Source organism: Geotrypetes seraphini, chromosome 2 (genome assembly GCF_902459505.1).
Source record: "Geotrypetes seraphini chromosome 2, aGeoSer1.1, whole genome shotgun sequence".
NCBI lineage: Eukaryota > Metazoa > Chordata > Amphibia > Gymnophiona > Dermophiidae > Geotrypetes > Geotrypetes seraphini.
This window is the reverse complement of record NC_047085.1, coordinates 324529596-324546276: the sequence shown is the minus strand read 5'-3', so window position 1 is coordinate 324546276 and position 16681 is coordinate 324529596. Positions and strand designations below refer to the sequence as shown.

Here is a 16681-nt window from a genome sequence, read left to right as displayed (position 1 = left end):
CAAGCAGGCAGGTATTCTCACTAATGGGTGACCTCCAAGCTAACCATAGGGGGATGGTGGGAGAGTTGGCAACTTAGGAGAATAAATTTTGTAATACTGTTTGGCCAAACTGTCCATCCCGTCTGGAGAAAGTATCCAGGCAATAGTGAGAAGTGAAGGTATGAACCGAGGACCAAGTGGCAGCTTTACAAATCTCCTCAATCGGTGTCGATCTGAGGAAAGCTACAGAAGCTGCCATAGCTCTGACCTTATGGGCTGTGATTTTTTTGTCAAGGGGCAATCCAGCCTGGGCATAGCAGAATGAGATGCAAGCCACCATCCAGTTGGAGATGGTGCACTTGGACACGGGGCGTCCCAACTTGTTCAGATCGAAGGAGATGAAAAGTTGAGGAGCAGCTCTGTGAGGTTTGGTGCGTTCTAGGTAGAAAGCCAAAGCACGCTTACAATCCAGAGTATGAAGAGCAGAATCTCCAGTGAGAGTGTGGCTTCGGAAAGAACACTGGCAGAACGATGGATTGGTTGAGATGAAATTCTGAGACAACTTTCGGGAGAAATTTTGGATGGGTGCGGAGGACCACCTTGTCATGATGATCAAATAAAACCAAAACCGCAGACTTAGAAGGCACAAGTGAAGAAAACTTCACGCAGAGAGTCGAAGACGGACTTCTCGGCTCCGCGGAAAAGTAAGAACTGATTAGACGCACCCTGGTCTGGGCGGGAAGGCACTCGCATGCGCAGTGCGGGCGACTCGAAACTTGAGTTTTTCTTCAAAGAAGCGTCCGCATCGGGGCTCCGTTGGTTCACATCACCCATTAGTGAGAATGTCCTGGGATAAACATTGTTTAACAACACGCTATCGAAACTAATCAAATACCATGTTCCACAGGGGGCTCTGCTATCCCCCCTATTATTCAGTCTCTACATTAGACCTGTCCTTGGCATAGTCCGCAAATATCAAAATACAGATTCATTCTTTCACGTGAAGCTCAAATTGTGAAACTCCTAAACTGCCTCTCGGAAATCAAAACTGGATGTCTGTCAACAAATTACAACTAAATGCTTCCAAGACACAAATCCTTTGGGTCCGCAAAGAACACTTCAACAGCACCCTTCCCTTGCCTGGGACTCAACTACCATAACTGCGAAAGACCAAACATGCAGCCTAGGAATACTCCTTGACTGCAACCTGTCACTTTCCAACCATATCTCTCAGGTGGTATCTTCCTCATTTTACTACCTGCGACAACTCAAAAATAAGAACTACTTTTCAGACTCTGACTTTACCCAACTACTCTTTGCCTTAGTACACTCCTGCATGGATTACTGCAATAGGCTATTCAATGGTCTCACTGTGAAGAACGTACGTCGTCTCCAACATGTTCAAAACATGGCAATCAGGCTTCTAAAAAAACATCTATGCTCATGACCCTGTCTCTCAGGCTCTAGTGTCAGCTCACTGGCTGCCCATAGCCAAACGTTGTGTTTTCAAGGGCCTGATGCTAGCGTTCAAATCCTTGCACGACATGATATTGGGCTACGTGTTGATTAAGCTTCCTCTGTACATGCCGAACAGGTCCTCCACTCCCAGGATGAAATATGCCTCAAACCACCATCTGGCTGTGCCCTTCAACTGAAAACCACCAAACGATGTTCCTACTCCCACTTCATACCAAGCTACTGGAATTGACTGTTCCCGCAGATCAGATCCCTTGAAGGACTCCTCAACTTTAGGAAAGTAATAAAAACATACTTCTTTACCTACTAACTCCCCTGCCCTCGACTGATGGATTACAAAGAAATGTATATTGGTACCAGATCCCAGTGTGCGTCATGTAAGGAAAACTTGCATTGAAAAATCTTGCACTGTAACTATGGCAAATCTAACCTGTAAACTGTCTTGTGTGTCAAGTTAGAATAAAACTTGTACTGTAAGGATAACTATGGCAAATTGTAACCTGTATATTAGTATTAGACCCCTAGAATGTGTTAAGTTAGGATAAAAACTTGTATCAAACTTGTACTGAAATTATGGCAAATCCAGCGCAAATTGTAAGCTGTTAATTATATATTACTAGTGTTTAAGCCCGTTACATTAACGATTGCTAGAAAAGATTAGTCTGATCCAGTATGGCTATTCTTCTTATGTCTCACCCCCACATTCAGGCTCCCATTTCCCCTTCCCTATTTCCACCAATTTAAAAATCTGTCTTCTTTCTCTTTCCTTCACCTCCAAAGAACTCCCTCTCCATTCCCCCTTTCCCTATCAACATTCACTTATTCTTCCAGCTCCTATCTTCAGCCCCTTTCTCTCACTTGCCCCCTTTTTTTAGCCCCCAGCTTCAGTCCCAGTCCTTTTCTCTATCATGTCCCCTTTTTTTGCCCCCTCTCCCACCTCTTCTTGCAGGGATCTCTGCTCTACTTTCTCTATGTGTTCCTTATTCCAAGCAATATCTGACAATGTGGAGGACATGTGGTCGTCTCTAAAGTCCATACTACACGAAGCAACAGACCGATACATAAAGACAGTAAGTAAACGCAGGAGAAACAAAAGACCCCAATGGTTCAGTAAAGAAATTTCAGACCTAGTTAAACAGAAAAAAGACGCATTTATCACCTACAAACATTTAGGCAGAGAGGAAGCAAAGAAGGACTATCTAGACAGATCTAAAGCTGTCAAAACAGCAGTCAGAGAGGCCAAACTCCGAATGGAGGAAGAGCTAGCACGGAAAATTAAGAATGGGGATAAATCTTTCTTCAGCTACATTAGTGACAGGAAAAGAAACAAAGATGGGATAGTACGCCTGAAGAAATCGGACGGTAACTTTGCGGAATCAGATTGAGAAGGCAGAACTACTAAACCAATACTTCTGTTCAGTGTTCACCCGCGAAGTGCCGGGAGCTGGTCCACAGCTGCAGACGGGAGATAACCAGAAAGACCCGTTCCAAGATTTCGAATTTACGCCCAGTAGCGTCTACAACGAACTATCAAGACTCAAAGTAAACAAAGCCATGGGACCAGATAACCTACACCCCAGAATGCTCAGGGAGTTAAGGGAAGTCCTGGCTGAACCATTATCTGTTCTTTTCAATCTTTCCCTAAGCAAAGGAAGGGTCCCCTTGGACTGGAAAACCGCCAACGTAATCCCACTCCACAAAAAGGGCTGCAGGACAGAGACAGCAAACTACAGACCAGTGAGTATCACGTCTATAGTGTGTAAACTCATGGAAACATTGATCAAACAGAATATTTACACAATCCTAGACGAAAAAAAACTGCGTGATCCACATCAACACGGGTTCACCCAGGGAAGATCCTGCCAATCTAATCTGATTAGCTTTTTTGACTGGGTTACTAGACAACTAGACGCCGGAGAGTCACTGGATGTGGTATATTTAGACTTCAGTAAAGCATTTGATAGCGTCCCTCATCAAAGATTACTGAACAAGCTGAAATCAATAGGATTAGGAGACACTTTAACTACATGGGTTGGGATTGGCAGAAGGTGGTGGTGAACGGTAACCCATCCGAAGCATCGGACACGATCAGTGGAGTGCCACAGGGCTCGGTCCTGGGCCCGATTCTATTCAACTTATTCATAAGAGATATGACGCAAGAACTTAGAGGAAGGGTATCACTGTTCGCCGATGACGCCAAACTTTGCAACATAGTAGGTAGAAGCTTATTACCTGATAATATGACACACGACCTACTGCTTCTGGAACAATGGTCGACTACTTGGCAGCTAGGCTTCAATGCTAAAAAATGCAAGATAATGCACCTGGGTAAGAGAAACCCGCGTAGAACTTATTTACTAAATGGTGAGACCTTGGTTAGGACCACGGCGGAACGCGATCTAGGAGTGATCATTAGCGATGACATGAAGGTTGCCAATCAAGTGGAGAAGGCTACCTCCAGGGCAAGACAAATGATGGGATGTATCCGCAGAAGTTTCGTCAGCAGGAGACCTGAAGTCATGATGCCGTTGTACAGAGCCATGGTGAGGCCTCACTTAGAGTACTGTGTTCAGTTTTGGAGACCACACTACCGAAAGGACGTGCTGAGGATCGAGTCGGTACAGCGAACGGCCACCAGGATGGTCTTGGGGCTCAAGGATCTCACGTATGAAGAAAGACTAAAGAAATTGCGGCTGTACTCACTTGAGGAAAGAAGAGAACGGGGAGATATGATTGAAACGTATAAGTACATCACGGGACGCATCGAGTCAGAAGATGATATCTTCTGGCTCATGGGACCCTCAACCACCAGAGGGCATCCGCTGAAAGTCAGGGGAGGGAAGTTTCATGGCGACTCCAGGAAGTACTTCTTCACCGAGAGAGTGGTGGATCATTGGAACAGACTCCCACTCCAGGTGATAAAGGCCAGCAGCGTGACGGATTTTAAGAGAAAATGGGATACTCACGTGGGATCTTTAAGGGAGTAAACTCAGGGGGGAGGGATACTTGGAATGGGCAGACTTGGTGGGCTATAGCCCTTTTCTGCCGCTTTTTTTCTATGTTTCTAAACCTCTATGCTGTATTTTTTTTCTCTGTATGCTCCTGATCTTGTGTTTTCCTGTAGGAATTTATTCCTATTTTTTTTCCTTCTTCAGTCTCAGATGTTCTTTCTCTGAACATTTCCTACCTCAGTCTCCAATTTTCTTTCCTTCTTCAGTCTCAGCTGTTCTTTATCTGAACATTTCCTTCCTCAGTCTGTCCAATTGCAGCAGCTCTCTTGCCCTTTGGGAGGGGGGGTGGTTTAAAGAGTGATCCATAGTTGTTCCTACTTCATAGACTGCCACCTTCAAAGTAGCATTTCTTAACCCCTAGCAGTAGCCTTTTGGTACTGCTACTTGGGATCAAGCTGAGCTAGTGGGAAATGGGGCAAAGGGAAATCTGATTTAGGGTATGGGGTTCTCCTGCTCCCCTTTCCCGACAAACCTGCGACTCAAGCAGCGTGTGCAGCACTCTACACACGCTACTTCGGTGCCTTCTACTGCCCTGATTTACTCTGGCACGTCCCTGATGACATCATCAGAGACGCGGCAGAGCAAATCAGGGCAGTAGAAGGCCCCGAAGCAGCGTGTGTAGAGTGCTGCACACACTGCTTGAATCAGCGTTTGGAGTCGGGAGCGCGAAGAAAGTAGCGGCTGGAATCTTTTTTCGGCGCTTCCTTTCCCATCCCTTGAGTTGTCGCTGCAGCTCCTCTCGATCCCCGCCAGCGTTGGAAGCCTTCTCCGATGCTGGTGCAGCTCGTGAGAAGAGCCGACAGGAGAGCAGGATGTCCAGCGCTGGGGTCCAGTCCTTCCAGCGAGTGTAGGTAGGTGCTGGGGATTCGTGCATGCGCACTCCTGCGGCCACAGACCTACTGATCATGGAAGCACACCGATAGGAGTGCGCATGCGCAGCTAGCGTTTTATTATATAGGATGTATGTTTAACCTGTAACCTGTTTTGAGATCTTTGAGGGCAGCAGGTTAGTTAGTTTTCTGACTAAAGGTCTCTTTTCCAACTGTGAATGGAAAACACAGATATCACTTAGATGAACTCGCATTGAGATTGTCTTTAGCCCACAGTTGGAAAGCAAAGAATGTATTCCAAAACTGATGAAAGAGGACAAGAGATGGAATTCAGTGAGTGGAGGTCATACCAGACAGTAGAGCAGGGGTGCCCAACGCGTCGATCGCGATCGACCAGTAGCTCAGGAAGGCAACTCGAGTCGATCGCACTCGTGTTGCCGTCCTGATCTACGGGCCGATCAGCCTTCCTCTCCAGTGTTCTCCCTAGGGCCTTTTAGCTGGGCGGTCCGCCCAGCTGTCATCTGCCGCTGCTGAACATTAAAAAAAACCTCAAAAAAACAGGCTTGGAGATTTCAGCCCCTAGCGAACTTATGCTCCGGGCTCTAACGTGTGCGTGCAGGCTTCTCTTCTCTTCCCTCCGAAACAGGAAGTTGTGCCCGGGGAGGCGGAGGGGGGGAGAAGGGAAGCCTGCACGCACATGTTAAGAGCCCTGAAGCAAGCGTTCGCTACGGGCTAAGGCGGGAGACATGTTAGTGAAGCATTTCCTCTTCTTGCTGCCGGGTCCTGCCTACTTTCTGTTTCCGCGAAGGCAGGACCCGGCAGCATTTCCCCTAACAGTTCCTCGCGATGCTGGTCGGCCGAAGCAGGGAGAGGTTGGGGCGGCGTCGGCTTTTGGGCGTGTTATTGGCGTCGGCTTTCGGGCCTGTTATTGGTGGCGGTTTGGGTCCTGGTCCCCGATGGCAGTTTGGGTCCCCGATGGCAGTGGCAGTGTCTTGGGGGAGGGCAGGGAGAAAGAAAGAAAGAAAGAAAAAGGGCAGGCAGGGAGACAGAAGGAAAGAAGAGAAACAGAAAAAAAGGAAAGGGAGGCAGAGAGAAAGAAAGGGCAGGGAAGAGGAAGGAAAAGTTGGGGGGAAGGAATGAGGTCTGGAGGAAAAGAAGCATACAGGCTAAAAGAAGGGAAGAAAGATTGTATGCACAGTCAGAAGAAGAAAGTGCAACCAGAGACTCATGAAATCACCAGACAAGGTAGGAAAAATGATTTTATTTTAAATTTAAAGTGATCGAAATGTGTCTCAATTTATATCTGCTGTCTATATTTTACACTAAGGTCCCCTTTTACTAAACCGCAATAGAGTTTTTTAGCGCAGGGAGCCTATGAGCGTCGAGAGCAGCGCTGGGCATTCAGCGCAGCTCCCTGCGCTCTAAAAACTGCTATCATGGTTTAGTAAAAAGGGAGGGGGGTATATTTGTCTATTTTTGTATGGTTGTTACTGAGGTGATAGTGCATAGAGTCATCTGCTTTGACCTCTTTGAAAAACCCTGGAATAGGAATGATAATTAACATTTTTTATGCGTACAGTGTGCGTTGTGTTTTTTTTAAATTTTATTGTTGGTAGATCATTTTGACTTGGTCATTTTAAAAGTAGCTCGCAAGCCCAAAAAGTGTGGGCACCCCTGCAGTAGAGAGTTGCGTAGGGACAGAAATCCCACCCATCCCCGCCCAAAATTCCCTCCATCTCCGCCCATCCCTACAAGGAATCCTCTCCGTTCCCGCCCATCACCCCATAAAAGTTACCTGTCCCCATAAAAAGCAGCAATTACTTCAGAAAGTTTTGATTTTTTTTTAAGTCTTAAACCAATAATAAAAACATCATTTTTTTTTTAAACACCCCTCTCTTTTTTTTTTTTAATACCCCCCTATTCTCTATAAAAAAATATTTTTAGTAATAATCCATGAGTCGCACAGAAAGAGTGCACCTAGGAAAAGGGAGCATCATAAACACTGCAGTGAGCATTAAAACATTGTTAAACTGAAGCCAGATTAATACAGATCAATCCTGTGCAGTCAACGCTAAAAGAAAACAATTCTTTTCATACATACAGAACACAACCTCTTTACCCCTCACACTGGCCCACTTGCCTCCTTGTCACCATCACCACACTCTCCTTACCCCTGATCCTGGCAGGCCTGCCTGGCTGTCACCATCATCTCTCTAACCCTTATGCCTGTTCCTGTCACCAGATTCTCTCCTTCCCCTTCATCCCATCCAGCCTGCCACTTCACTCTCCCTACCTCTCTCTCTGCCCAAGGTAGAAGGCTGGCCTGTCTGCCACCTTATTCTCTAGCCACCTGTCATCCTATGCTCCATAGCACCATTCCCTCATTCTCCCTACCTCTCATGATGGTCGTCACCTATCCCTTTTGCTAGTTCTCATATTAGCCATACTGCCTGCTTACTTGTCGCTGCTATCTTGTACCCCTCCCCCTCCCTGTCACCTCACTCTCCCTTCATTCCTAGCTCTCACTCTTTCTTCTCCTCACCCTGGCCTGCCTGTCTCTTTCCTCTCCCTTCACCCTAGCTGTCACCCACAACCCCAAGCCCACCTCTGCCTAACCTATGGGCAGAATAGGCTCTCCTCTCTTTCCTCCCCATCTGTCACATGCATGCCAAGCCCCAGCACCCGCCAAGCCTTTCCCCCACCCCCACTAACCTGACCTCAGCAGCTCCAGCCAGCTCCTGCCAAGTGGTTTGGCAGGGGGAGTAGGCCCTCTCCCAGACAGCCACCCCAGTGCCCAGGAGCTGTAGCCACCTTCACCACGGCAGAAGGAGTCGTGGAGGGGGAGGTGCAGGGTTCTAAACCCCCCCCTCCAAGGTCCTTCCCTTCTCTGGACCCAGTGCTCACACTTACCCTGCGCAACTTTGGCCAGATCAGGTGGGGCAGGGCAGAACACAGCTGGGAGTCAGAGAACCATCCCATTCCTCGCTCGGGCAGCTGCACAAAACAGCTCCTTAGATGCACACGAAAAGGCAATGAAAAGTGAAGCGCCGCAGCTCCCTAGAAGCAGAAACTCAACCGCCGGCTCTCCCTCCTCTGACTCACGGCTCATTTCCTACCAGCTAATTGTGGCTCTGCATCACAACGGGCCAATCGCAAATGACCTTAGAACTCTACGGTCATTTGTGATTGGCCCAGAGTTCTAAGGTTGTTTATGATTGGCCCGTTGTGCTGCAGCTGAACCAATGTGTGCCTGTGCTGAGCTCTATTCCTACGTGACAGAGATTGTTGCTGTTGATTCGTTGGGAGCGCAGCACGGCACTGTACCGGAAATTAGGTAGGCCTCAGGATAGGAACCCCAGTTCCATCCCCGTGGGAGTCCTGTTGACCTAGGGGGATCCCAGTTCCCGTGAATACCTCTACCAGACAGTGAAGCAAGTCAATCTGAAGCAATAACAGCGCTGTGTGGAAGTTTTTCTGAAGCTTTAATGCTAGCTAATACTGGAACAGACAGGGTGAAAGTGTCTACCCATCTGGAGAGAGATACCACACTATGAAGCTAATGAGTGTAGATTGGGTTGAAGTAGAGAGACTTCGTTCTGTGGGAATTAGCTGAGTGAGATGGGTTGCCAAACAGTGAGCTGTAGGAGGAGGGAGAACCATGGTTGACATGGTAAAAGAGGCGCAATGAGAAACATGGTGTCTCTGCCTTGGTACAAGGCCAAAAGGGTAAGATCCTGTACTGGAAATGGCGAGAACCTATTCAAAAGTGATAAAGATGACAAAGGGAATAGAGCTCCTCTCATATGAGGAAAGACTAAAAAGGTTAGGGCTCTTCAGCTTGGAAAAGAGACAGCTGAGGGGAGATATGATTGAAGTCTACAAAATCCTGAGTGGAGGAAATATTTTTCACTCTGAGAATAGTTAAGCTCTGGAATGCATTACCAGACATGGGGCAAGCTCATGTTTGCACTGGATCAGTAAATTCTGTAACTATAGACTATATGCCTCTAGTAATTAACACATCCTCTATGGCTTTAACATCAAGCCAAAATTCAGTGCTTCAGTTGGGTTTGGGTTATGTGATCCAGGAAAAACCCGATTTTTTTACCCTTAAGATAGCTTTCCACAAATTTATTAGAAAACTAAACATCAGGCTGTTTTTCCAAACACAGACACCTATTCCGGACCGGGAAGATTTGTCCATTATTAAAAAAGAATCTAAATGGACACCTCCTGGGCAACTGGATCCAGCATTACACACATTTAAAGATCTGGTATTGGATGGGCTAACCAAATACGAGAGATCGTTGAAGCCCTCTGACATCCAATATAACCTCACTTATCAACAACATCAAGCACTCCACCAACTTCGGGACATGGAGAACATCACTATTACCAAAGCAGACAAGGGAGGGGCAATAGTGGTTCAAGATCTTCAAAAATATCAGGACGAAGCCGATAGACAACTGCAAGATAGGACAGCTTATAAGGTCCTCCCACAAGATCCGACAGGCCCATTAATGAAAGATATTTTTTCATTCATTACTCATCATTATGAACAAGGCCACATTACTATTAAAGAATATCAGTTTCTTCTAGAAAAACACCCTAGAACCCCTACCATTCGCTTTGTACCGAAAATACATAAGAGTATCACCAGGCCACCTGGAAGGCCTATAGTGAACACCAGAACCAGCCTATTAGAACCACTTTCCAAATTCCTCGACATATTTTTAAAGATAGAAGCAATCAAGGTAAAATCGTACTTGAAAGATTCCTCACACTTTCTGAGGACCCTCCAGGAAATAACCCCCCACAAAAACTCTATTCTTGTGACTCTCGACGTAGTGTCTTTATATACAAAGATCCCCCAAAATGACGCTCTTTCCATTATTAAAGACATCATAGAGAACAGAACGGAACACCAGAGAATACCTAATGCATTCCTTTTAAGGTTAGCTGAATGGGTTCTTAAAAAGAGCTTTTTTGAGTACAGTGGCACTATTTACCAGCAGACAGAGGGGGTCGCTATGGGAGTAACAGTGGCTCCATCCATAGCCACCCTTTATATGGGGAAGTTTGAGACCGAATTCATATATCCTTCTACATTTTTCCAGTCCATGCAAGCATGGAAAAGATTCTTAGATGATATTTTCATTATATGGGATGGGACAGAACAAGATCTGGAGAAGTTTTGTATATGGATCAATACTTTAAACCCACACCTTCAATTTGTTGCCCATTACAGTAAAACCACGATTGAATTTCTTGACATCCTAATTAACAAGGATGAAACAGGGATATATACCACCTTATATAGAAAAGCGGTAGCGAGGAATACACTTCTCCATTTTAATAGCTACCATCCATACCATCTGAGATATAACTTACCCATTAGTCAATATCTGAGGATACGAAGAGTATGTTCTACTTTAGTAGAATTTAAAAGGGTGGCTAAAGAAATGGAGGGCAGATTCCTAGAAAGAGGGTATCCGAGAAAAGCTGTCAGGCAGGCTTACCTCAGGGCTAGGTATGCCCAGAGAGATCTTTTACTTCAAGAAAAACTCAGTGAGAAAGAGGAAGACCGTCTTGTCTGTGTTTTGCCCTACTCTAGCGCCTCAGGAGTACTAATCTCCTATATCAAACAATTTTGGCCTACACTGAGTTTATATGGAATCTTTACAGAACTTCCCATGTTTTCCCATCGTCGGGGTAGGACCATAGGACAAGCACTTCTTAAATCCGATAGAACGAGAGTGGACCCTAGTAAGATAAAGGGTCATGAAAAATGCCAACAGTGTCAATGGTGCCACTCGACTTTGGAGGGTCCCCAATGGATTGACCCTCAGTCTGGCTATGTAATTAAAGCTAGGGCTAATACCAACTGCAAGACCCCTCGGGTCATTTATGTGATCATATGCCCGTGTAATCTAGTTTATGTGGGGCGCACTAAGAGAGCGATCCATGTTCGGCTTAACGAACACAAATCGCGTATTACAACTGTAGCCATACAAGCCCCAATAGTTCAGCACTGTATCGATAAAAATCACGGGATTCATCAATTAACATGGAGAGTCATAGACCATATGGAACCTAATGAATTAAAAGGGGATTGGGAACAGAGGTTGAACATGCTTGAGCAGCGGTGGATTTACCGCTTAAACTCAGTAGTTCCGTTTGGGCTCAATAATGAGCTAGAGTGGGCTTCCCTTTTATGAGATCTGATAAGTCTCGAGGTGTCCCCATGTCATTGAGATATTCAGTGTACTTAATTATAACTACTGTACGAAACGATTGACCCCGTCCCTTCACGTCACGGCCCACAATATGGTGGATCGTTGACGTGGGGAGGTGGAGCCTATAAAACACGTGATTCAGAGCCGGCCAGCCATTCCGTCTTGACGCTATGGTGGCTGAATATGTATGAGCGGTAAGAAAGATTTAAATATATTTTAGAGCATTATACTTGGCAATAGTCTTGTAAGAAGTTGGGAAGGTGGATTAGTGTAATTTAGACTGATACTTTATATTCCACAGGGAGTTGGAGCCTTGAGAAAGCCCATCATTTCATACGGGCGAAACATGTCGGTGTCTTTACATAAACTCCCCCGCACAGCGTCTTGCTAACAAGCTAACAGCTTTAAGCTAAGTATTCTTAGTATTGAATTATTTATATATTAAATTGCATTAAAAAGTATAATATCAAAAACTAATCGGTTCCTATGAGGAGTGGGAGCGTAAAGCCACTCACTATGAGATTAATTGAGTGTGTGGTGGCCCGCTGAGGAACGGTGAATAATTAATGAGTTAAATAACTGAATGAAGATAGTTAATACAGTGAGATAATTTCCCTCTGTTGAATCATATCTGCACTGGATCAGTAGCATGGAATGCTGCTACTCCTTGGGTATTGGCCAGGTACTAGTGCCCTGGATTGGCCACCTTGAGAACTGGCTACTGGACTTGATGGACCTTTGGTCTGACCCAATAAGGCTATTCTTATGTTATGTTCTTATGTGGGCAGATAGGACTGAAATACAAGTGTACACTTCTTTGAGATCTAGAGATCAAAGCCAATTGCTCTTGTCTAATAGAAGTAATAAGAGTTCCCAGAGAGACCATGCAAAATTTCTGCTTCACTAAGTATTTGAGAGCACAGAGATACAGAATTAAATGGAGACCTACAGTCTTTCAGTATCAGGAAATACTTGGAGAAGAACCATTGGCCCCTCTCCTGCAGAGGTTCTTATTCTACTGCATTGAGCTGGGGAAAGGCTGAGAGCTTTTGAAGGGTCTTCTGGTGGTAGTTCAAAAGAGACTTTCTTGAAGGGTGGTTCAGAGGCTTTTGAAGTACATGAAGGACATAACCCTGATCCACCAACTGTTGAACCCATTGGTTTAATATTATGAAGATCCAATGAAAATAAAGTGATTGATCTTGCCCCCTATTGGGAAATCTGGCAGAAAAGACACAGAGATGTTGGCAATGCTATCAGAAAGTCAAAAGGATTAATGTGGTTTTGACAGAGGTTGTGACTGAGATTAATGTTGTCTAGGACGCCTCTGGGTAGAAGGGTGAGAGAACGTGGAAGGTTTATTATAACAATGCCTGGAACTTTAATAAAAATGAAGAAACTCAACAAAAAAGAAAGAAAAATGACAGAAAGATAGCAAAACCTCAAAATGTTTAATGCGCTAAGGAAAACACTGAAGACACAAGCTTCCAGGAAAACAAACCAATGATCCCACGAGCTAATGTCGGGTGGGAATGCGCTGACAAACCAGCGGTGCATTCACTGCCTTAAAAAATGTAAAGTGACAGTGCACTTGGTAGTGTCCATTCTGGGTTCCATGGAAGACTCACATGTGAGAATATACCGTATTTTTCGCTCCATAAGACGCTCCGGACCTTAAGACGAACCCTAAATTTAGAGTAGGAAAACCGGAAAAAAACCATTCTGAACCAAATTGTGTACTAATATATACCAGGCTCTGCACTCTGTCTCCCCTTCCCTGCCAGGCTGTTCATTTCATTTTTTATATACACACAGCAGATATAAATTATCAAAACTGACACATTTTGGTCACTAAATTGAAAATAAAATAATTTTTCCTACTTTTGTTGTCTGGTGATTTCATGAGTCTCCTTTCTTTCTTTCTTCACTCAGGCCCAAGAACTATCCCTTTCTTTTCCCTCCCTCCCATATCCCAAGTTCGTGCCCCCTCCCACTCACTGTCTTCCAGCCTTTGTTCTTTGACCTACCTTTCTCCCATGTACCGAGTTCGTGCCCCCTTACTGCCTTCTAGCCTTTGTCCTTCGTTCTCTCTCCCTCCCATGTCACGAGTTGGTGCCTCCTTGCCCTCACTGCCTTCCAGCCTTTGTCCTTTGTCCTCCCTGCTGCGCACTGAAACTTGCCTACCCTCCGCCGATTCCTCCTCCTCTGGCCCCGGTCCGCCGCTGCACCGCAACTCAAAGAAGGGAAGGGCCAGCATGCAGTGATTGCACATCGCCGGCCCACAATCCTTTGCCCGACGTCAGTTCAGACGTTGGGAGAAGGCTTGTTGGCCGGCGACATGCAATCATTGCACGCTGGTCCTTCCCTTACCTTCTTTGAGTTGTGGGGCAGTGGCAGCCAGCAGGGAGCAGCGGTGGGGAGCAGCGGCAGGCAGCAGTCAACCCATGTACCCCCAACGAGCGGGTCATTTTAAAAAAGGTACACCTGGGGGGTGTTTAAAAAAAGTTACCTTCGCTTTATAAGATGCATAAGTGCATCTTAACCAAAAATTACGGTACCTGCTTTTTCTCAGAGAAGCATTTTATCTTGCACACCAGAGCATCTTCAGTTTGACATGCTTTAACTAAAATATATCCTGTGTTAATCTAGTACAGGCTTACTATAATGAATAATAATAATTTTTTTAAAAATAGACACACTATTAGACTATTTCAAATAGCAGGACTGTCTATTACATGGTAAATTTACAGCGCTGGATACGCTTTTCAGAGCTACAGAAATAATAAATAGTAGTAGTAATAGTAGAAGCAAATTCACACTCAAAAAAGAATCAAGAAATTGATATACAGTATTTTGTATTAAAGTTTTTGAGTTGTGGAACTAATCGTCTGAGTTTCCATTATTTCCTATGGGGAAATTTGCTTTGATATACGAGTGCTTTGGATTACATGCATGCTTCTGGAACAAATTATGCTCGTAAACCAAGGTTTTACTGTACTGCCTTTTCTGTGATAAAAACAAAGCAGTTTACAAATTCTAAGAAGGTGCTTTCTCTGCCCCTACTGGGTTCACAATCTAGGTTTTTGTACCTGAGGGAAGGGAAAGTGACTCACCTATGGTCACAAAGAGCCACAATGATAATTAAGCCTAAGTCCAAGTTTCTTAGCCCACTGTCCTCCAAACTGATGAGTTGTGGAAAACAGGAGGGAGGTGGAATTCAGAAGCTACAAACTATTTTTAGGCCTTAGTATTGCAAAGCATTATATTGTATTTTGGAATACATACTTTCCAGCTCTTCCTTTTCAAAGTTTGTGCTGATTGTTGAACTGGTTTTGCCCAGATCCACAACTGCTTCTTCATCATGACCCTAAAGTAAAGAAAAACACAACGTAGTTAATAAAGAAGTTAAGGCCCATTATACATGGAAAAAGAATGCTTGCATCTCCACTTAATCCTTGCCCTTTTATTTTAAAGCAAAGGGGGGCAACTTGCAGCTTGCCACTGAATGGCAAGTATACACAGAAAACATGACAAACCAGAGTTTTGGTTATTTTATTTTGCAATATTTTCAGAAGCTATTCTAGCCACTCCATTGTTTATAGTTAAAAGTCTTACTTATCACAAAAGATCTATGGAGCCCTATACATTTCCAGTTTGGACATTGGTCCTGGAGTTCCTGTTGTAGTCTTGTGAGACCACAGGAACTCATAGCATGGCTCTGCATGGAGCAGGAGTATAGGAAGATCGCTCCTGCCCCGCATCACCGCTAGACTACCAGGTAAGGTCCGGGATGGGTCAGAGCCGGCTCAAAAGTTATTTGCAAATTTTCCCTGTTCGCGGGCCGGCTCTGCCCCTAACCCCCCACAAATAGGGAGGGTGAAGTGTTTACAGAATCAACCTCTTACCTCTTAAGTGCTAAGTTTATATGTCTCCACAAGGAGATAAGTGTGAGGAGGAAGGGGCAAGCAGTAAATATTAGTGAGACCTTTTAAGCAGAATACTCCACAAGTCTTGGGATATTTGTGTGTATAGCCTGAAGTTTATCATATTATTCTGTCCTTGGAAGAGAAAACATATAATGGCAGCAGGCCAAAAAACGGACACAGTCTGGGAATACTTTAATGAAGTTCCTCTATCTACGGGTAAGGCAGGCAGGCATGCATGCAACATGCAAATACAGCAATAAAGAAATGCAAGGCCTGGTGGCCTGAATGAAACATCATGAGAAGTGCTTTAATGAAGATGTCAAAAGGAACATGCTTGAACAGAAAGGATCTTCAGGTTGGAATGGACAAACCTAGCAACTTCCTGTTTAAAGACAATTTTCTATCAGTGCTGGAACAGTACTATGCCCAAACAGAAGGCACAGCGATGGGCTCCCCCCTCCCCCCTCTTCCCAGTGATAGCTAACATTCATGGAGTTTCTCAAATCCACCCTACTGGAGAGTGTCAAGCTCAAACCTAAATGTGGACCCACTATGTAGCCAACACTTCAGTCATCTAGCCCCACGAATGGGAAAACCTCTGAATTTCTAAGCTTCTCCAACATAAAATTCACCATGGAGACTGAGACCAACGGATGTCTTCCCTTTCTGGATGTAATGATCAGAAAAGTCAGATGGAAGTCCGGGACACACAGTATACAGAAAACCCACCTATACCAGCCATTATTGGCATGCAGAGCCCAATCACCACCCATCCATAAAGAGAGGGGTTCTACATACACTAATGACCAGAGCACTAGGAGTTTGTGACCCAGGCAGTCTTCAGAAAGAAAACAGAACACCCTCCAGGACACATTTCTTACTAATGGCTACAGAATAGGTGCTACCTCTCTAGCCCTAAAACTCATGAACAACCCAACTCATGAAAGCAACAGCCACCAACAACAGACAGAACAAACAATGGTAGTGCTCCCTTATGTCCAAGGAGTAATAGATCGTATAGGGAAACTGCTAAAGAAAAATAACATCAAGACAGCCTACAGTGCACCACAGGAACTTGAATCCACATTCACATGTGAAAAACCATTTACCTCTGCTCCAAATCCATGGAATCTCCAATATCCCATTCAATTGTTGCCAATCTTATATTGGCAAAACTGGAAGCACCATAGAGGAAAGGCTGAAAGAGCACAAGAGACATCACA

At 44.9% G+C, this 16681-nt stretch overlaps 1 protein-coding gene across 5 annotated transcripts in view; it reads right to left on the bottom strand.

Moving 5' to 3' along the window:
• Positions 1-16681, bottom strand: part of SLC4A7 (solute carrier family 4 member 7) — a 363361-nt gene that overhangs the window by 302090 nt on the left and 44590 nt on the right. For all 5 annotated transcript variants that reach the window (XM_033930147.1, XM_033930146.1, XM_033930149.1 and 2 more), the window contains exon 2: positions 14818-14899. In XM_033930147.1, the coding sequence (XP_033786038.1) occupies positions 14818-14899 (82 nt within the window). The remainder of the gene's footprint in view (positions 1-14817; positions 14900-16681) is intronic.